General features: G+C 36.6%; 2 protein-coding genes and 1 pseudogene across 3 annotated transcripts; 1 reads left to right on the top strand and 2 right to left on the bottom strand.

Annotated features, from left to right (window-relative positions):
* Nucleotides 1-1,719: 1,719 nt before the first annotated feature.
* Nucleotides 1,720-7,669, top strand: LOC143531553 (beta-galactosidase 9-like; annotated as a pseudogene). Its single transcript, XR_013135038.1, has 18 exons — nucleotides 1,720-1,764; nucleotides 1,858-1,957; nucleotides 2,051-2,163; nucleotides 2,247-2,313; nucleotides 2,560-2,652; nucleotides 3,207-3,350; nucleotides 3,847-3,935; nucleotides 4,074-4,179; nucleotides 4,428-4,515; nucleotides 4,634-4,755; nucleotides 5,253-5,420; nucleotides 5,623-5,855; nucleotides 6,123-6,238; nucleotides 6,331-6,428; nucleotides 6,593-6,703; nucleotides 6,775-6,885; nucleotides 7,057-7,265; nucleotides 7,336-7,669. The product of XR_013135038.1 is annotated as a beta-galactosidase 9-like (transcript).
* Nucleotides 7,670-8,563: 894 nt separating this feature from the next.
* Nucleotides 8,564-11,125, bottom strand: LOC143531513 (ubiquitin carboxyl-terminal hydrolase 2-like). The gene is made up of 3 exons (XM_077026792.1): nucleotides 10,178-11,125; nucleotides 8,861-10,091; nucleotides 8,564-8,779 (listed from the first exon to the last, which is right to left on the bottom strand). The coding sequence occupies exons 1-3, from the start codon at nucleotides 11,091-11,093 to the stop codon at nucleotides 8,572-8,574; spliced, it is 2,355 nt and encodes a 784-aa protein (XP_076882907.1). The 5' UTR covers nucleotides 11,094-11,125; the 3' UTR covers nucleotides 8,564-8,571.
* Nucleotides 11,126-13,619: 2,494 nt separating this feature from the next.
* On the bottom strand, nucleotides 13,620-15,973 carry LOC143531485 (pentatricopeptide repeat-containing protein At1g04840-like). The gene is made up of 2 exons (XM_077026773.1): nucleotides 14,752-15,973; nucleotides 13,620-14,639 (listed from the first exon to the last, which is right to left on the bottom strand). Exons 1-2 carry the CDS (start codon nucleotides 15,923-15,925, stop codon nucleotides 13,807-13,809), a joined length of 2,007 nt encoding a protein of 668 aa, XP_076882888.1. The 5' UTR covers nucleotides 15,926-15,973; the 3' UTR covers nucleotides 13,620-13,806.
* Nucleotides 15,974-21,781: the final 5,808 nt, after the last annotated feature.

The following is a 21,781-nucleotide window of genomic DNA, read 5'->3' as shown; positions in this document are numbered from 1 at the left end:
AGACAATATAATCTATACAACGGGACTCTCCAAATTAGAAAAAAGTACAGTGGCCTAAACACAAAAATGAAAGTCGTCGTTCTAGATGAAAACAACAAAATATGAAGCTTTAAATTATTAATGTAGTGCATTATGCGCACACACACACATACATACATATACAATAGGTGGGTATATAGTGTCACAACGTACAAAAACAAACATAATAAACCACGACATAACAAAGCATCCATAATCTTGGTCTAAATAAACAATCAATTTTATCGAATGCACACCATTCAAGTCATCATCACTTGTCCTTCACTGCTTACTCCCTCATGATATGTTGTAAGTAATTCTTCAAAGAGTTTAGCATACCAATCAAAGTTGATGCTTGACGTCACCAGGCTCTTGTTGAATTGCTTGAAACTTGAAGTACACCACCAAGACGACGACTCGTTGGGTTGATAAATAAACGCATCGGGAATTAGTCGGGAAACGTGCTTTATGTTCGATACAAATCCGAAGACATGCATGATAGCAAGAAGTAACATGTAGATACAGTTTACCAAATAGATTTGATATAGGCATGTCTTATGGGAGTTTCCTACTTTAATTTGGCATGACATCTATCGTATTGCTACAAGTGGGTCACATTTACTAGAGAGTCATTTAGCACTTTTCTATCATCTCTTTCATCCAACTCATCATCCGTTTGAACCAAAAAACCCTAAACAATTTTTGTCATGTCTTGAATATAATGGTGACGTGGCAGGTGGATTTGCTTTCAATATAATATTTATATTAACATGATCATAAAATGACTCACATGTCTCGAAGGCTGTTATCAATCTCTTTTTCCACGCCATTGTGTTTTTATTAGTTAAAATCCTGAGTCATTTTTCTTTCTTCCACGTTTTCACGTGTCAAAAGGTTGTTTCCCCCTTAGAGGACGCTCCCATACAATAATTGCAACAGACATACATTCATATACGGTGGCGTCGGTGGGGTGGAGGCTTATCGAATATGTAGTGTCAGAATAAAAACAAACACAATAAGCCATATGTAATCTTCCAAATGCAACATATAAACAATCATTTTCGGGTGCATACTTGAACAGGTTAAGTAGCAATCAAACAAGTTGTTGTTTAGTTGCTTAAAAGTTTAAGCATTCCGCCAAGACGATGGATTAAAATGTTGAATTGAATCACCCACCCTTGTATTTGTTGTTAGAGAGTGCAATGTAATATGGAGTAATATATATATATATATATATATATATATATATATATATATATTATTGTAATTGTAATTGTAATTGTAATGTAATGGTTTGGTGACATGGCAGGTTGAGTTGGTGAAATTAAAATAAAATAAAATAATAAGCAAGCAAGCGATAAGAAGGAAGAAGCAAGCAAAGCAAAGCAAAGCAAAAGCAACGTCAACCATTATTTCATTTCACAACCGATGATCAATTGATCATTCATACATACATACATACATACATACATACAGACTACTACTACTGTGTAAAGTCATTCAGTCAATCATCTCCTCCTCCTCGTGTACAGGTAGCTAATAACACAACATAACATAACATGCACTACACACCTCTTCTTCTTCTTCTTCTTCTTCTTATTTTGCTGCTGCTGGCTACGGCGTTGACCGTGGTCATCGGTGGCGGCGATGAGTATTTGAAGAAGGCGTTCAATGTGACAGAGCCCTAGTAATCGATGGACAATGCTTATATCCGCAGGAATTCACTATCCCAGGGCCACACCCAACGTATGTTATATTTTTACAATTCTTCAAAACTAAACTATTTATTACTCGTATTATTTTCTTCTTCAATTTCTTTCTGCTATTCAATAATTTTAGATGTGGCCTGATTTGATTGCCAAGAGCAAGGAGGGTGGAGCTGACGTCATTCAATCTTATGTATTCTATCTGGAGTGGCCATGAGCCACAAAGAGGACAGGTAGCTACTTTCTAACTTTAACTCTATTTCCCAATTCTCTTCATGTATTGTTTTATTATTTTCTTTTATCATTCTACTTGCTGCTGGTTTCAGTATAATTTCGAGGGGCGATATGATCTCGCCAAGTTTGTCAAATTGGTGGGAGCCAGTGGCCTTTATCTTCATCTCCGAATCGGTCCATATGTTTGCACAGAGTGGAACTTCGGGTCTCAACCTTTTCCCCTAATAACAGTTAAAAAAAACTCTTGGCGAATAAATATGCATTAATATCAAGTTCATGACTTTGCAGGGGTTTTCCTGTGTGGCTTCGTGATATTCCTGGAATTGTATTCCGTACAGACAACAAACCCTTCAAGGTACAACTGGACCAGATAGTTTATTATGTTTTTTCAACTATATCTTTGTTTTATTCACTTAATTCAATCTGCATTATGAAGTTGTATCTCAAAGAAGATGTGTTGTTTATCGTGTTACATTCATAATGATATTTCGCCGCTATAATTGGAAGAACAACACCGATAATGGACTGCTTTTGTGAGGGCTATTATTATCTTTGCGCTTTGAGTTGTCACTAATAATGGCCATACACCATTTTATTGCAGGAAGAGATGAAACGCTTTGTTAAAAAGATAGTAGATGTGATGCGAGAGGAATCTCTCTTCTCTTGGCAAGGTGGCCCAATCATCATGCTACAGGTTGTTTTAAGCTTAGGGATACTTTATCATATGCCACCTAAATATTAAAGGACACTCAAGTATCAAAACAACATAACATGCCACCTAGATATCAGTTTGGTTTTGCAAACTCTTGCCAAAAACATTGCTGAATATAGCTACAACAAAAAAGACAAAATGAATAGCTTTTAAAACTTATGCCGTTTCTAGAGTTGTAAGTTGCATAACTCCCCTGCATCCACTCAAATATTATTTTGCTAACCTATGTAGGTTTGATTGCTTTTGAGTACATTTTGTGGGCATTTTTGTCATCGTACAACTCTGGAGTCTAGATATAGCTAAAGTTCTAAAGCTAGGGACATACTTGTCATTTACAACTTTTTGCAAGTTTTTTTATTTTTTGCTGGATCTGGCATAAACATTACCCTGTAAAACATTTTGATACTTGTGTGGCCTTAGTGAAATCTTTTAAACACTTGGGACAAGTTGTTCTAGATCTATAAATGTTTATTCTCTTTTTTTTTTTTTTTGGTATTGTTTGTCATAGGATTTTTATGACATGAGTTTTGTATCAAATTGAAAATGAGTATGGAAATATTGAAGACTCTTATGGCCAAAAAGGAAAAGACTATGTAAAATGGGCTGCAAAAATGGCTGTTGGACTTGGAGCTGGTGTTCCATGGGTTATGTGCCAGCAAACTGATGCTCCAGAATACATTGTACTTTCTTACTCTGTTGACTTTGTTTTCACTAAATGCCGTTCAAAGTGGCAATATTGACCCGTTCACATATGAATGGGTTGATTTTTTGTATGTCTAACGGGTGAAATGGGTAAATAAAGATGCAGCTTAACAAAGAATATGGGAAGGTTCAAACTGGACGAAGTGTCCCAAAGTATGTATTTAGTGCATAATATGTCCTAATTAATTTATCGAATAAAATAGATTTTTCATTGAAATGAATTACTTTTGTAATCTTATTTTATATACTAGTTATTTATAAGGGGTTTTTAGTTTTGGACAAAACGTGTATCGGGTCAAACCAATATGACCCGTTTGAACCCACAAAAAAATACCCCTTTTTGTTTACCTCTACTAACTTGACAACCTGATTCTGATTAGAGTTCAGACATGATTTTTTAATTATTGCAAATGGATATTGTTAACTCATTTATCTGGTTTGGGTTTCTAAATGTCTCCCCACTCTTTCCTGCAGATAGATGCCTGCAACGGATACTATTGTGATGGTTTTAAACCTAACTCCAACAAAAAGCCAGTACTTTGGACAGAAAATTGGGACGGATGGTATGTAAATCTCAACATATTTTTATAGGCTTTCTCAAAATTCGAACAGTTGAAAATTTTAAGCTTTAGGCATATGTATAAATAATCATTTTTGAAACAATTCAATTATACATCTTTTTTTTTTCACTTATTTGCAAGGTACACAACTTGGGGAGGAAGACTTCCACATAGGCCTGTGGAGGACCTTGCATTTGCAGTTGCCCGGTTTTATCAACGGGGAGGAAGCTTTCAGAATTATTATATGGTAACCTAAGCTACACTAAGTTGACATTCTACAAAAATAATTAATAAGCTGTTTATCAAAGTTTTCAGCTTTACCATATCTTCTTACTACTGGAATGCTTAATTTCTGTGATTGGTGAAGCAAAATTCATTTATTTACACGTATCATTTCAATATTAATAGTATCTATCTATCTATTTTCTTATAACTAGTTGTCTGCAATAACACTGACTAGTTCTTGAAGAGCTGTAATGTGTTTTCATGAGTCAGTTTTTTGGCGGGACAAATTTTGGATGCACTTCTGGAGGGCCTAATTATGTCACTAGTTATGATTATGATGCTCCAGTTGATGAATACGGTACGATCAATGTCTATGCGTGTGCGAACATTTTGAACTTTTTACTGCTCATTGTGGGTGCGGTTAGGTATTTTTGGCTATAAACTGAGAACCTTGATAATGAATATAATCTGATTAGGTCTTCTGAGCCAGCCTAAATGGGGGCATTTAAAGGAACTGCATGCTGCTATAAAGCTTTGTGAGCCTGCACTAGTTGCTGCCGAGTCAGCTCAGTATATAAAATTAGGATCTATGCAGGAGGTTTGTGCAAGTCCTCAGCATTTACATTGTTAAGCATGTATTGGTTAAACTACAGGTGGTAATTTCAACCCTTTTGCTTATTGGTGGGCCAGTTCAGGTTATGTTTTTATCTTTAATTGGCCAAGGACAAAATCGAAACAGTTAGCTTATAAGAAAACACATCCTTAGGTTCAAAAGTCATTCATACTTCATTTTAATGCATAAACCTTCCTAAATCATTTTGTTAAAAAAGTTGATTGCCATTGAAATACCATAATTATTTAATCATGTTTGATGCTTAATTATAAAATATATTTAATTAGTTCTGGACAAAAAGTTTTCTTAAACCCAACCTGTTATGACTGGCACCAAAGTTACTTGGTTTGACCTGTATCCAGTCTGCCCGTTTTACCACCTTTAGGTACTACCAAGTCACATGGTACCTCTTTTAATTGATTGAAATACATCTTACAAAGATAGGCATACACAACAAATATTATCATTTTATTTTGGGACAGGCACATGTGTACCGTGGTGGTAATACAAGTATTTGCTCAGCTTTCCTTGCAAATATTGATGAACATAAATCAAGCACTGTACAATTTTTTGGTCAATCATACACTTTGCCACCATGGTCTGTGAGTATATTACCAGACTGCAAGACCACTGTATTCAACACTGCAAAGGTTTGATTTCTGTAAGTATACACAAGCTTTATTTCGATCTTTGATTTCTTTCTACTTTCCTTTGGTAGCTAATAGTGTGGGGGTGTTTCGATTTGAGGGTATGGGTTTGATTGTGTTTAAGCCGGCTTATTTTTGCTGACTCGTATCATAAATCCTCATTTCCATGTCAGCATGTCTTTTAAAAAAAAATGTAATGGAACAGATTGGGACACAAACCTCTATTAAAGTTGTAGATTTTGAGGTTACATCATCTGCAAAAAGTTCTGGTCCTGAGCACTTAATGATTCAGAAGCAAGTACCCCTCGTCTCTGAATCTTGGATGGCACTTAAGGAACCCATTGGTGTATGGGGTGATGATAATTTCACTGTTCAAGGCATCTTGGAGCATCTAAATGTAACAAAAGATCAAACAGATTATTTATGGTATATCACCAGGTACATCATGTCATAATTATATTGTCAGGGTACCCTTATGTTTTAATAAATGATAAGTTCTCCTAAAAATGTGCCTACAAGTGGAAATAGGAGGATTTGCAGGCACATTTTCTGGAGGATGTATCATTTCACCTATGTTTTTATGTTCAATAAATTATAAAAATTAAAATAGTCTTGTTTGTATCTTCATCTGGGATTTAGTTACCTCATTTCACTCTTGAGGGAAATTTAATGATGATGTTACAATGGCTGTGTAACAAAACGCAGAGTATATGTTTCTGATGAGGATATTGTACACTGGAAAGAAAACTCAATTACTCCTTTTCTCAAAATCGATAGCATGCGTGATGTTGTTCTTATCTTCATCAATGGACAACTTATAGGTAGTTTGTCATATTTCTTTTAATTTGTAGATCATATAATTACTAATTTATAACATTAGTGCTAATGTGTTACATGTGTATTGAAATTAAAGGAAGTGCAAAGGGTGACTGGGTTGAGGTTGTTCAACAGGTTCAACTAAAGCAAGGATACAATGACTTGATGTTATTTTCCGAGACAGTTGGTTTGCAGGTTACTAAAACTTGCACCATTAGTGTTCTCAGCTGAGAAAAAGTCGTTTCTTTTATTGAGTGTTGATTTCAGTTACTCTCCCCTATTTGCTTGTTTGTAGTATAGACTATAGACTATAGAACCAAGTTATTTGATTTCTAATGGAGGTGTTATAATTTCCTCAGAACTATGGTGCGTTTATTGAGAAAGATGGAGCGGGATTTAAGGGTAATATCACTCTAACTGGATTCAAGAATGGGGATGTTAATCTCACATATTCACCATGGACTTATCAGGTACTTTTCTGATCTAATGCTTCCAAAGATTATTCTTCACAACCAAATTGCTATCTTTTATTTTACCATAGGTTGGGCTTAAAAGTGAATTCCAGAAATTATATGCTACTGACAATGATGAAAGTTCGGATTGGACTAATTTGACACATGATGAAGTTCCATCAATCCTTTCATGGTACAAGGTACAAGAATTCTATTGAATTTATTTTAAAGATGTCGAATAATTTCTTTTGCTCATCAAGGTTATGCCTGCTAAATAATTTTACGAGCTATGATATTTTTACTTCACATACCACGGAGTCACTATACCTTAAAGAAATCAAGTTTAACTTTTATCCGACTTTTGATGGCAGACATATTTTGATTCCCCGGGTGGGAAAGATCCAGTGGTTCTTGATATGAGCAGTATGGGTAAAGGTCAAGCTTGGGTCAACGGACATCATATAGGAAGATACTGGACTCTCGTTGCCCCACAAGATGGATGCCAAGAAACTTGTGATTATCGGGGAGCTTATAATTCAGATAAATGCCAAACAAATTGTGGGAAACCTACTCAGATTTGGTAGTTCTCTTTCAAAACTGAAAATCATTATTGAAACATAGAAAAATTGATTGCGAATTTGATGAAACAGATACCATGTACCGAGATCTTGGTTACATCCATCAGACAATCTACTTGTTCTATTTGAGGAGACAGGAGGAAACCCATTTGAAATTTCTGTCAAGACAGTATCTGTTGGAACTGTCTGTGCTCACGTGTCTGAGGATTATTATCCACCTGTCGAAACATGGTCCCACTTAAATGGAGAGACGGAACCAATAATGGAATTGCAGTGTGAAGACGGTTATATAATTTCATCCATAGAGTTTGCCAGCTATGGAACCCCTCAAGGTACCTGCCAAGCGTTTTCTGTAGGCAACTGCCATGCACCAACTTCATCTTCTGTCTTATCCAAGGTGAGATAGACACGCGCACGCACACACACACACACACACACACATACTGATACTACATGTATATACATAAATGCATGCATGCATGCAGTAATTAAATTATGAATTGTTAACAGGCGTGTGAGGGAAAAAATAGCTGCAAAATAAAAGTGTCTAATTCTGTATTTGGAGACCCGTGTCCCCGGACTGTGAAAACCTTGGCCGTTGAGGCAAGATGTAAACCATTATCGTCATCATGGTACGCTGGATTATCAGAAATGTGAGTGCACGAAACAGGAAATGTCAAAGCGCGTTCGGTCTTCAATGGTACTAAATTTCTACTAATTCTTGTGCAATGTCATTTATGCAATAACATTTATTTAATCAAGTGTTGGGTTTTGTACATATGTATAACTATAAATACAATTATAAAAATCTTTGGCCGGTGACATTTGTTGTTGGTTGAACAGGTTACATCTTTGCTCTTTGGAAGAGTTTTGTGACTTTGTCTAGAACTTATTATTGTCATAAGGGTTCTAAAATAATACCAAATTGAAAGAATGGAAAGTGGTCTGGTATGATTTGGAATCATGTATTGTTATATTATTATTATTTATGAGGGTATTTTTGTCATTTTACACTAACTTAATAGAAGTCAACTAAATGAGTTAGGAAATGGCAAGAAGTTAGAAACACGAGGATGGGAATGAACACAAAAAAAAATTTGGACTGAAATGACAAAAGTGATCAAACCACATGAATGAAAATGACAGTTACTCGTACATAAAATATCAAGCCAACTTATGAACAAGAAATAATGCATTTTATGCCTGTTTTTAGTCAGTTTCGGAGGCCTATATGATCCCTTAATTTCCCAAAAATACCGCTAAAACAAGGGACCGAGAGTTAAACGCAAGATAAAAAAGCACAAGGTGTTACATCTGTTGATAGAACAAGATGTAGGCCTCACATCTTAACACTTCCTCCAAAGAAACCTCGCGAACATAAGCATCGCTGGCATTATACCATAACTTACCTCCCTTGCCTCCTCGTACATATGCTACATAATGTCCGCCCATCATTGTCCCTATATGCTCCACCACCCCTATTAATCTGTACTCGTATCTCCCTTTATCTTTGCACCTGCAAAGTCAGTCATCCAACAAATGATCCTATATATTATATAGCAATATTGTAGAGGTATCAACTAAAAACAACTTATACCTAGAATCCATGTAAGCTTCAAGATCAATGATCTCTTTGAAATCAACATGGCCGTTTAATTTCCTCAAACGCCCATGAGCATCTTGACTTAGCCTTTTCAAGTGGATTGTTAATATTGGCGGGACACTATTAATAAGTATCCTCTTGGATGCATCTCTTGTCACCTTAACACTACTAGATTCCGCATCATTCTTATCCTCGACCACCTCGTGTCCATTGTTCCTAACTCCTCCGTCTTCAGATATCTCACCGAGCCCGTTTACAAGACAAGCTTCCGTATCTTGAACAGTACAACTCTCTTTGCCATTTTCTTCTAGATTGCAATCACTTTTACCATTATGCAACCCGTTAGAGACGGAACACTCAACGCTGGAATCAGATGAAATACTTAAAGTTTCATTTTTGGGCCCCTTTGTATCGGATTCTTGAAGTATTTCCTTCGGTTTCATCTTTTGTTCTACCAAAGTTTTTGAACATTGCTCACAATGCCATGCATGTTCCGCTCTAGTGAGAATTTCTGTCGAATTGAAGTGAGCTAAACATTTATCCACAGAAACCGGAGAATCAGAATTGTCCAACTCTTCAGAATCAGAATTAAAAAAATCATAACCATTGTTGTGTGTGAACATAGTTCCATTTCCTATAACACGAGTCGAAAACGAGTCCAAAGTGGGCCCATAAACAGCATCAGGTTCGTCAAATACGCCCCGAAACCAATCAAAACCATTACTGGTTGAGCTGATTTTTTCATCAGGAAGCAATAAAACTTCAGATTCTTTAACTAACCGTGGCTCGTCATCCCAAGAAACATCATTATCAATGTCAAGATTTTGAACTACTGATGGTTTTTCATTTTGTGATGTTGTGTTATGATTATTTGTTAACCACGAATCGTTTAAGTCAATGACCACATCATTACCAATACCAGAATTTTGAATTACAGATGGCTTTTCATTTTGTGATGTTGTGTTGTGATCACTTGATGAAGTAACTGGCACAAGACGGTACACCCTCAAATCGTCTGTCAGCTTAGCGTAGTCAGCAACCACATCATTATCATAATCATTATCACTATCATCCCATACACACGTGTCATAATCACTCGATACCATAGTTGGCTTCACACAATCCAAGAATGACGAAAAATCAAATGAATTCACTTTATGATTATTAACACTGCTATTCAACATAGTGTTTGGCTCAACATAATTCACAAGTGCCAAATTCTTGTCTGATTCCTTTAGTTTAACCTCGGATAACCTGTCATATCCATTATAAAACTTCAGCCCAAAATTCATGTGTCTTTAAAGGGGTTACTTGGTTTCTTTGATGGCATACTTTTAGATACAGATTTCTTGGTCGGTAATGGTAACGAGAGATCAAGATACGGTTCGTATACTACTGAAGTATGCCCACATTCCAAACAACAAACACTGCTAGAAGTTTGTCCACCAAACATAGTATCTACAATACCAGAACTTTCATTACACAATCCATCAAGCAAAAACCGAAGAAGCTCGTGACTATCCTGCTGCTGATACCCCTTAAACTGAGGAGCCACGGCGCAAACAGAGTCGAAAAGGGCTCGCGGGTTGACCACATCTGTTGTGGACTGACTACTAGTTTCAAGAAAAAGTTCTTTTAAAGAAGCTGAAAGCGCTTGAATGGATTCGTCCAGCCTCAAATAATGATCACGCAACGTATCCATTGCTAGAAGATTTTGCAATATTGAATTGAAGAAACAAGTGTTACCTAAATTAATCAAACCCTTAACCATATATCCACCACCACCAGCATCATTAACATTTTCTGAAGCATTTACAGATTCGACCTTGACATCCTCGTATGTAAGAGTAAGAGTAAGACTGCCACTTGAACAACTTCCAGACAAAGATTTATGTGTTTTGAATGGTTTAATAACATTTAACAAAACATCTTTTTGTTCTAAAGCATGAAGTGGAATGAGTGTGTTACAAGTGAAGCACCAGCAAAGCTTCGGGTTAGTTAACTGGACGGCCAATGGATGACGGTTGAGTCTGGCATGGCGAGGGGCGTGAGAATGTGGCGTTGTAGGAAAGCCGATCCCACCACATGTACACTGTCCACATGCCAGACACAACCAAATGAGTTTTTTTCTTTTACCAAGTTTGAGTACTTTACCACCCCTTGTATTATTAAGCACTAGGTTCCTACAATCATCACATTGAAGCGACTCGCAGCTTGACGACGTCATCTTTGAATATAAGTTTTCGAAACGAATGCCGTCGTTAAGATGAGAACATAGTACTCTTGCTGCTGCTTCTTTCCCCATTAATATTAATATATATATATACCAAAACCTACCTGCAAGTAAGTCATCATCCAGTTGAAAGATTAACTACTTAAAAACTAATAATAATAATAATAATAATAACTCAGATCTTTAGTAATTAAAAACGAGGTTGATACCCGTATTTTGATGACATAGTACTATTGTAATTATTATTATTATTATTATTATTATTATTATTATTATTATTTAGTGTACGTGATGATCCATATATAATCCGAACTTTAGAAAAAGAGCACGTTAATGTATATTCATGACTACTATATATTATATATTATGGTTATAGGTATATCTATCAGTCGTACGGAATAACAAGAAGAAGAAGAAGAAAACACATACATAAAATTGAATGCTTTAGGTTCTTTACAACAACCACTGGATATACAAATTATAAAATAAAATAACCTTCTTCTACTTACTATCGAGTTGACGTAAAAAAAAAAGATGCCTTCCGCCGGTGACTTTGGGGAGTCGACTCGTGACCAGAGGCTTTTTTTTTCTTTTCTTTTCTTTGAGGCGGTATTTTATATATATATAATAATAAATGAGTCTGGCCCGAGCTAGACTAGTCTTGGGCCAGAATTATTCTTTTTTAAGATTAAGCATGATTTGTTTATTATTTATTTATTTTTAACAATTAGTAAAATTTTATTAAACTAGCAAGACACTAGAAACACCAATATAAACCATCAAACAAGAAAAAAAAACCAACACCAGCGCTGACCCCACTCCAAATACAACCATAAACCCGAAAACTACATCAATCCTCCCAAGTGAGACCACATTTTTTTTGCTCTATTCGTTACCCAAAGAAACACCTTTATCTCTTCTTACAAATTTGAGACTTGACTCGGTGGTCCCGGAATAAACTAACGTCTTTCTCCTTTTCCATAAACTCCAAGCCGCTATTAAACAAACCGCATGAAACACTTTAGCTTTATCCTTAGAAAATGTCAAAAAATTATAAAGTTCAAACATAATGTAAAAACTAAAAAGGATAAATGTGAGAAGCTTGTGCCATTGGGCCACCACACTCCACATCGTTTGCGCAAGGCCGCACGATATAAACATGTGCTCAACCGACTCTTCCATCTCACTGCAAATCGGACATACATTCGAGTTTACCAGGATATTTCGTTTAACCAACGCACCAAAAGTAGGAAGCCGATCCAAAGCCACCCGCCACACCATAGTATTAACCTTCTTTGAGACCCAACCGTTCCACTCAAATAAATAGTTTTGATCATTAACTGAATTTGTCATTACACACTCTTTAATACATCGAACTGAGAAGTCTCCAGAAGAATCATCGAACCATTTTATTGAATCCTCTCTTGAAGTTAAAAGAACACCTTGGCGGAATAGGAGCAAACTTCTCAATCATTTATTTCCTCTCCACCACCATTCACTCCCAGACTCCACATATCCAGCCATCAATCACTTTGCATCCCTTGGATTTTTCGAGGGAAAAAGGTTTTGAAAATCAAACCCCCAAAGGAAACGAATCCACCCTACAATCAGGTCAAAACCATGTATTTTTATCACGTGTTTAAAGCTTGTACTTAACTCCACCCCATACTTCCAGAGACTCGAATAAATAGTATTTACTTATTAATTCATTCATTTATATATTTTATTATATATTTTGAGAAAAACTTTAAATCAGCCTACAAGCTCATGTAGTATCTTAACCACACAAGTCTAAAAAAGATAAACCTTAATAACATACAACCCTCGAGCTCGAACTCATTAACTAAACGACTGCTATTTTACTTGTAATCTTGTATATTACACATTTTCAACTAACCCTAAGATTTTGAACTCACGACTTTTTATATCTTTTAAGTCAGAAAATACTAATGAATAAAATCTATACATGATGTATACGAAAATAAAATGAAAAACATTAAAAAAAAATGAATATCAACTTTTATTAATTGCTTTGGTTATTATTTCTAAATAGATGTATTACCTTATTAGGGTCCTAATTACCTCAATGTAGCTATTAATTTAATATGTTGTAAAAAAACTATAACAAAAAGTTATCATTATTTATCATATCCACTTGAGCAGTACCTTTCTGAGATTTATTTGGACTAATCTTTTGTGTAACATGTTCCTTTCCCAGTCTTAACTCTAAGGTTAATACCTATTGTCGCTGTCTGCAAGACAAAGAATCTGCTCATGAGATTTCTGGAACGCATTCGGCTCTTGTTTCAATCACCAAAGTTCTAATGCATGAACCTGAAGAGGTTGCATTTACAATATGTCGATATGTAATTTGGGCTGTTTAAATGTGTTTCTAAAATAACTATTGTGACTTGAAATTGAAATGATCAGTTTCAACCGTGCAGAAAAATCACGATAATAGCAGAATTTTCACAGGAATGCACTACGGTAACAAATTTAGTTTTTTACACTATAAAACACTACAAAAAAGACACTTTTTTTTTGAAATTTCAGCAAGTTATCATAGATATAAATGAATAATTCTATAGTCCTAATTATAAAGTTGCTTGCAGTATAGCCATATATTCATTGCTATGAAAATTGATTTTATAAACTAACTAACAAAACCCTATTACACATAAAAAGAAGGCATTTGATACTTACATTGTTACCAATAATCTTGACACGAGCAACTCCCATTTTTAAAATGATGAAACCGCTTTATATCCCGTACTACAATATCCTTGTTGGTCATTTTGCTAGCATACTTCATTAAAGAATGACAATCTCCACAAATTTTCAAATTTTTCACAATCCTAATAACCTTCAAATTTTCACCGGAAATTAGGGCGAAAGCGAGCGCCAATTTCTCACTATGACTTCCCAAAGATTCTTCCTTTTCTTCTTCTTCAATATTATGAAGCGCGCACTCAGTTTCAGGCATGTAACCAAATTCTCTTGCATTTTTAGTAATTTCATCTAATTTCAAATGTATTTCATCTGAACGATAATGAAAATGATCGCCAGTTACAAAGCTAGTGACTTGACCATGTACTTCAATATAACTCCACCCGGAATCTTTTGCTACACTTTTATTTTTCATTTCGGTCCTCACTCTTTCTACATCTTGCCACTTGCCTGCCTGAGCATAAACATTTGAAAGAAACACATAACCACCAGGATGTTTAGGCTCTAGTCCTAGAAGCTTCTCAGATGCATATTCTGCCATTTGAATATTCTTGTGCACGCGACAAGCTCTAAACAGTGACCCCCAAATGACAAAATCAGGATCTATTGGCATGTTTTTGATGAATCTTAAAGCTTGATTTAAGCGACCTTCCCTACCATAAAGATCAACAATTACTGCATAATGTTTCATGGTGGGTTCAATCGAATAATCATGCGTCATTTTGTCAAAAAAATGAAGACCCTGGTCAACATTTCCAGCATGCAAACAGGCGGTTATAATAGCAAGAAAGACCACCCCATCTGGCTTTATTCCTGCAAACAAAGAGATAACTTTAACATGTTTCTCCAAACCATTCAAAAGTATGGTATCCTTCCAACGTTAGTATCAAAAAGATAAATCTGGAAATAAAACTCAACCTTGTACCTGCATACATCATTTTGTTGAAACAATCAAGAGCCTTGTCAAGATATCCATTAATAGCACAACCCCATATCATAACACTCCACGTCCGAATATCTTTCTCTTGTGCCACATCAAACACCCGACTTGCATTCTCAACGGACCCACATTTTGCATACATGTCCACCAGCGCAGCCGTCACTCCTTTCCTCAAACCAAACCCATTCCTCAAAACATACTCGTGTATCCACGTCCCCGTCTCAAGAGCTCCCGCTTTCGCACAAGCCAAAAGCACACAACCAATCGTCTGATCATTCGGTCTCACACCCTGCTCCAACATTTCACCAAACATCGATAACGCCTTTTCATACTGCCCGTTTTGTGAAAACCCATTGATCATCGTAGTCCACGAAACCACATCCTTATCCACCACACACCCCCAAATCTCCATAGCCCGGTCAATCTCACCGGCTTTCATCAACCCGTTAATCAAAGTACTCCAAGTCGAACCATACTTCTCAACTGGCATCACCTCAAACAACTCCATAGCCTTACGCCATTTCCCAGCTCTACAATACCCATTAATCAAAACATTCCATAACAACGTACTTCTAACCCCATCCCCCCATTGAAAACTTTCATCGAACACCTGGCGTGCACAGTCCAACAACCCGACTTTCGCATACATATCCACCAAATAAACCAACACAACCCGATCGCGTAATAAACCCGCCTTCAAAACGTTACAATGAACCTCCATACCAACCCACCCTTCCTGTAAACTCCCTACAGACTTCAAAACAAAGGGGAAAGTTAAATAATTGGGCTTTACATTCGACCTCAGCATAACAACAAAATACGAAATTGAGCTCATGTAGTAGCAATTATCAGCTAAAGCACGGATTAGTGAGTTGAAAACGTATAAATTAGGGTTCTTGAAGCGGCTAAATACGGAGAGAACGTGATTGATGAAGGTGGGTTTGAAGGAGTAAGATGAGATGAGTTGGGTGATGATTCTTGGGTTAGAGAACTGGAGGTGGGTGATGATCTGGGCGTGGATCTGGTGAAGGTGTTTGAGGGTTTTGGATGAATGGATTAGAGAGATGAACTGGGGTTCATCCATGGTTTTGGTTTTGGATTTGGCGGGAGATCGTTTGGTGGTGTTTGAGAAGAGTTTACTGAGTGACGATGGTTTCATTGTTTAGTGGCCAAATGAAATGAAGTGAGATGGTTTAGGGTTTATTCATGAGTTACCAATTAAAATCCGTTACACGGATGTCGGTTAAGTCCTGATTAATCGCTAGTTATGATTTCACTGATTATTTTTGGACTACTTGGTCAATGGTCATGATTAATCGGACTGAATCGGCCTTTTCTGTTGAGATTCTGGCCAAATCCGGCGGTTTTCGGCGAGATTCCGGCCAAAATCAACGGTTTCGGCGAGATTCCAGCCAAAATCAAGGGTTTCTGAGGGAGATTCTAACCAATTTCTGGCTAAAATGTGTTGGTGTATGTATAAAACTTAAAATTATATATAAAATGTGTTTGTGTATATATAAAACTGCATTAAAGGTTGATCCGATTAATCCCGATAAACGCTAATCCCCACGTCACCGCCTGATTAGCGACTAGCGATTTTTACAACACTAGTCTAAAGATTAAAACATAGACATCGGGAGATTCCGGGAAGACTCCAACCAATTTCTGGCCAAATGTGTTTGTGTATGTATGAAACTAAAAATTATATATAAAAATGTGCTTGTGTGTGCATATAAACCTGAAATTATACAACAAAGCATGATTCGATTAATCTTGATAAACGTTGGTCCCCACGTCACCGTTCGATTAGCGACTAACGATTTTTATAATACTAGTCTAAAGGTTAAAACATAGACAGGGTTAACGGTTTGAACGAATATTTCTTGCAATAAGTCTATAATAACCAAACCCACACATACAAAAGTTATTAAACATTTTTTGTTAGATATTAAATAATAAGTTTTTAAAAAGTTGAAGGCATATTTTAACTTTAAGATGCTATGATAATAGATCCTATAGTGAAAGTATCTCATATACACTTGAATCAATCAAGTAAATGTCCCCTTTTCAGGAATTAGGTTAAAGTCTTGAAAAGTATTGGGGTTAACTCTCCTATAGAAACTGTTTCGCTATTATGCAAGTATTGGTACAATACTACATTCTATCCTCAATGCGAGAGACAATGTGTCATTACAATCACCGTATTTACGAAGCACCAAATATTCAATCCCGATATTAAAACTAGGCAAAGGCTCATGGTTTGATTTTGTTTTCGTTTTATTACATGAACAACCCGAAGATGTAATGGTCCTCTAGAAAAAGTTTGTTTGTTTTAGCTATGGACTTGTAACCGAGGTTGTCTTTCTCTTTCACTCATGTTTGAAAGATGGTCGAGTTGCATTCATCTCACAAAGGTAAGCAAATAATCAATCAGTAGCGAATAAGTCTAATACGTTGGTGAAAGCCACTTTTCTAAGCAATGTACTAATATAATGACAAAGTATTGTTTTAAATAAAAATAACTATAGAGATTTTAAGTATACGGCTACATCTATGATGATTTACATTCTAAATTTTAACCATGTTATATCAAAATAGACTATGTTTTTAGTAAAAACCTCAAATCTTAACCATTAACGATATGGTATTAGAACTTTCACGTCAAATCCGTATTTTTAAACAGACTCACTTAAGTTGTTTGTATTTTGTTAGGCAATCATGGCCTTTCTAACATATGTAAAACTCTATATTCTACATAGAATAGAAGTGTTTTCTTTAGTGACTTGCTTTTTATTAAAACCATGATTTAGAAAATTAAATGTATGTTATGTTATATAGGTAAAATTCTAAACAAATAATGATAACAATAAACGTGTTTTCACATGACTCTAAGTTAATATAAAATTATTTATAGATCTAGAAAAGATAAGTTACATCACAAACAAATAATAAGTTAATAAATAATAACACACCAATTTGTTACTTTCTTTATTTTATTAATTGATACATTTTATCGTGTTTTCTAACACACATTATCCGATACAATTATCACAATTATCCAATTAAGATCAAACACCCATGTGACATGCCATATTTTAGTAGATATGGAATATGATTCGTTGTTCTGAAATAATTTGAAAGTTACATCATTATGCATTTATCCTCTACTTCAATAATTAACCCATTCAAATATATTTTTCCAAAAATACTACAACACGCGGGTAAAACTCTGCAACTTCAATGTCGGAGACTACATACTGCGTAACAACGAGGCTTCGAACCAAGAACGCCCAGGAAAGCTGGCCCCGATCTGGGAATGGCCATACATTATCAAAGAAGTTTTGGGAAATGGCGCATACCGGCGCGAAAGGCTCGATGGCACCCCCATCCCAAGAACATGGAATGGAGCTCAATTACGCAAATGTTACATGTAGATCAATTCCAAACTTATAAAGAAAAGGCATAGAGCCACTTCTAATGGAAATGATTCTCCTTTATCACATTGTGTTGATAGCCTTACCTTTATACTTATTCAAAACACTGATATGCCGGTATTCACCGCATAAATAAATGGGGAAGTAAGTCGTTGCGTGTGGAAGGCGGCAAAACCCGCATAAACACAAGAAACGGCAAAAATTTCTAAGGAAAATATGAGGAAAACTTTCACGCAGGTCAGTTATAGGTAAAGTTTGGTCATCCCACTAAATGAAAGTGACGGTCCTACCCGCACAATCATGATAGAGGAAACTGAACATCAACCTATTGACAACCGCGCGTCGAAAGGTTAACTTATTTAAAACACTTAGAAAATTTCTAAGGAAAAGATGAGGAAAACCTTCACGCAGGTCAGATATAGGTAAAGTTTAGCCATCCTACTAAGTGAAAGTGACGGTCTTACCCGCACAATCACGAAAGAGAAAGCAAAACTTTAACCTATCATCTGCCACGTTGAAAGGTTAACTTATCCAAACTACTCAAGAAATTGCTAAGTTAAACTAAAATATGCGTGAAACAAAGATTCAAAAGTAAGAGGGAATATACCCCCTTACCTTGGTAACCAAGAAACCGTAAGACAAGTGCGGGTACAGTGTCAAGGCGAAACCCTTCACATACTTAGCACCTGCAGGGAATTGAAGCCAAGAATACCTTGGTAACCAAGAAACCGTAAGACAAGTGCGGGTACAGTGTCAAGGCGAAACCCTTCACATACTTAGCACCTGCAGGGAATTGAAGCCAAGAATACCTTGGAAGTCAAGTAACTATAAGACGAGTGCGGGTACAGTGTCAAGGCGAAACCCTTCACATACTTAGCACTTGCAGGGAATTAAAACCAAGAAGGATCTTCTGGGCCATGCTTGTGGAAAGGGAAATAACATCCTCGCATAGCGGGAACGTTGAGAACTAGATTGTTTGAAGCTCCAAGATGGAATTGGTTGTTTAACATAATTGATCACTATGTCTAAAACTACCAAAACCTCGTGGAGAATCTACACAAGTGAAACTCAACGCTCCTGACTTGCGAGGAAGTTACACACCTACCCGCATCATATCCAAAGATCAAGCAGAAAAGTCGGGAATTTCTGCACGTGACATTAGGAAAACCGCGGGAAGAATCCCCACGGAAAACCTTAAAACTAAAAACCCTTTTCAAAACCCCTTGCTTAAGTCCAAAAGTTCACCTCACTTATTAACAATTCATGAGAAGAACATTGGACTGTGAGGACTTGAAGAGGTAGGTCCCAGCAGAGCCCAGTTGGACCCGCAAGACTCACCTTGAAGAGGGACGTTTGCGCAAAGACCAACTGGTTCCGCAGGACCCACCATGCTCAGAGAGATGAAGACCTTACGCGCAGTACGCCAGCTGTTCCAGCAGGAAAAGCCTCCCAATGGTGAAGTACCCCGCCTGTTCCCGCAGCTGCGGATACAAGCCATCAGGGAAGGCTACCCGCACTAATAGCAAGGCTACACGCACAAGGCACTAACTCTCAATAATTCAGTAATGTCACCTGAAGAAGGAATGAGCAAGGCGGGAATACTCCCGCCCAAATGAGCCAGTCCGTACGCTTATGGAGGATCTTTTGTACTATACCTGCCAAGGTATGGACAAAATAGACAAGATCTGACCAAAGCAGCCCATGAACCAATCATAGGGTGACAGCTCACTGACAACAGTACGACGAGGAGCACGCTCTAGTACAAAATGTCACTATCAGCCGCTGCCTACTCACCAACCCTTGTCGTGGCACGTACATAGCCTGCAGTTGGTGGAAAAGGAATAGTACATAGCCGGCCATGTCACTATCAGCCGCTGCCTACCCACCAACCACCAGCACGGCACGTGCGTAGCCCACAGTTGGTAGAAAAGGAATATTATACAGCTGGCTGTACCTGCTTGGAAACCTACCTTTGGCTATAAATACTCCAACACCTTGGAACGGTATCATATACTATCTTATACCATCACATATCTTATCGGCTCTAGCTATTTCTCTTAATATACATTTATATTCAGAGCAATCTAGTCTGATTCTCACGCCGGAGGGTGGTCACAAGGAGGTACCCCCCCTTCTCAGTGACGAGCTCACGGTGTCTGTTTTGCAGGTCATCAGAAGAATAACCATCTTTGTCGGACCTAACCCTCGTGGGAAACATCTACTTGACCTTAAGATTATCCGTAATCTGCCGGGGTCACTTAGTGTTTCTTCAGACAAGAAAACAAAAAAACACATCAATAATTTGTTTCGAGTTAATTGGTTTGCATTACTCGGGCTTTTAATGTTTGAAAGTCTACCTAAAACACAACCTCAATAACAACCAATTACATGCATTTGGGTAACAAATTGTTCAGGTTAGGTTGTTTCAGGCATTTAGCGAAAAACAAAACCTACAAACAATCGATACCCTTTCTATTTTACATTGTGTTTTTGTGACCTTGCCCGCATCTTACTAGTTGGACAATGATAACAAGCTTGCTAAGTAAAAGAGAATATTTTATCCAACCATCACTTGTGACTTGTGAGCTACTAGTTATGTTATTTTCAATTCAACTTTGTAGAAGTTAAAAGTCATCATTTTTATATGATGCGAGTAGTTTGTCACATTAATCATTGTCTTTTGAAAGTGATGGCATTTATTAGTTAAACAATACATCATTTTAAACATTTATAATAGTAAAATCTGTTAGGCTAAACAACAAAAGGATCAAAATGAACCATGACGTATGAAACTTGAAAGTATATATATCTCGTTTCAACTTAAACTAAATCAAGGGAGGTATCGGGTTTGGTATTTAAGTGAAAAGATCCAATACACTAATCCTTAACGTATATTAACGTATGCGAATCCCTTTTTTCACGAATCGATCCATGAAATCACATCTCAACATCTCGGAATCGTCAATACATATCCAATTAATCATTGGTTAACCGAAAAAAACAGTTTTGGATAGTTAATCGATCAATTTTTTACTTTTTTCAGGAAGACCGTTTTTTGAGCGTTTTAGGTTTTTGGCTGAGCGTTTAAGTTTTTGTGAGCGTTTTTTGAGTGTTTTAGGTTTTTGCCTTTGAGGTCTCGCGTACCTCTCGTACGTTAAGGCATTAGCGTACAATATCTCTACCCTGGTATTTAATATAGGTTCATCGGTTCGGTCTATTAAGGTTTTAGACCTTTGAAAGTCTTATCGAATCCTAACTATAACACCCGATTTAATCAATTTTGGCCTTTTGGGTAGATTTGCACAAAACACCTAAACCCGGAATTTGACCTGAAAAGAAAAACACAGGAACTGGGTTGTTTTATACCTGAAACTTACTACCCGACCCTACCCATAAGGTATGAATATGATATGCATTTAAGTACCAAAACTAACCGAGACTGATTTGTACATGGTAATACCTGAAATCCGAAACCTGGTTGTTCAAATACCCGAATTTACTTGAAAAATAGTGTTGCCTTTTAAAATTCCAATCTATACCAAGTAAAAAGCTCGAAAACAAGGTATTTAAATACTCGGTTC

Source organism: Bidens hawaiensis, unplaced genomic scaffold (assembly GCF_021521415.1).
Source record: "Bidens hawaiensis isolate Kalapana, Puna unplaced genomic scaffold, B.hawaiensis_p1.1 tig00009190_1, whole genome shotgun sequence".
Lineage (NCBI taxonomy): Eukaryota > Viridiplantae > Streptophyta > Magnoliopsida > Asterales > Asteraceae > Bidens > Bidens hawaiensis.
This window is presented reverse-complemented; position numbering and strand designations above follow the sequence as displayed.

Coding starts and splice junctions, on each gene's coding strand:
- LOC143531485 (XM_077026773.1), bottom strand. CDS start 15,925: ATGAAACCATCGTCACTCAGTAAACTCTTCTCAAACACCACCAAACGA. Junction 14,640..14,751: donor CAACAAAATGATGTATGCAG/GTACAAGGTTGA, acceptor CTTTGTTTGCAG/GAATAAAGCCAGATGGGGTG.
- LOC143531513 (XM_077026792.1), bottom strand. CDS start 11,093: ATGACGTCGTCAAGCTGCGAGTCGCTTCAATGTGATGATTGTAGGAAC. Junction 10,092..10,177: donor TATGCCATCAAAGAAACCAA/GTAACCCCTTTA, acceptor TAAAGGAATCAG/ACAAGAATTTGGCACTTGTG. Junction 8,780..8,860: donor GAAGCTTACATGGATTCTAG/GTATAAGTTGTT, acceptor CTGACTTTGCAG/GTGCAAAGATAAAGGGAGAT.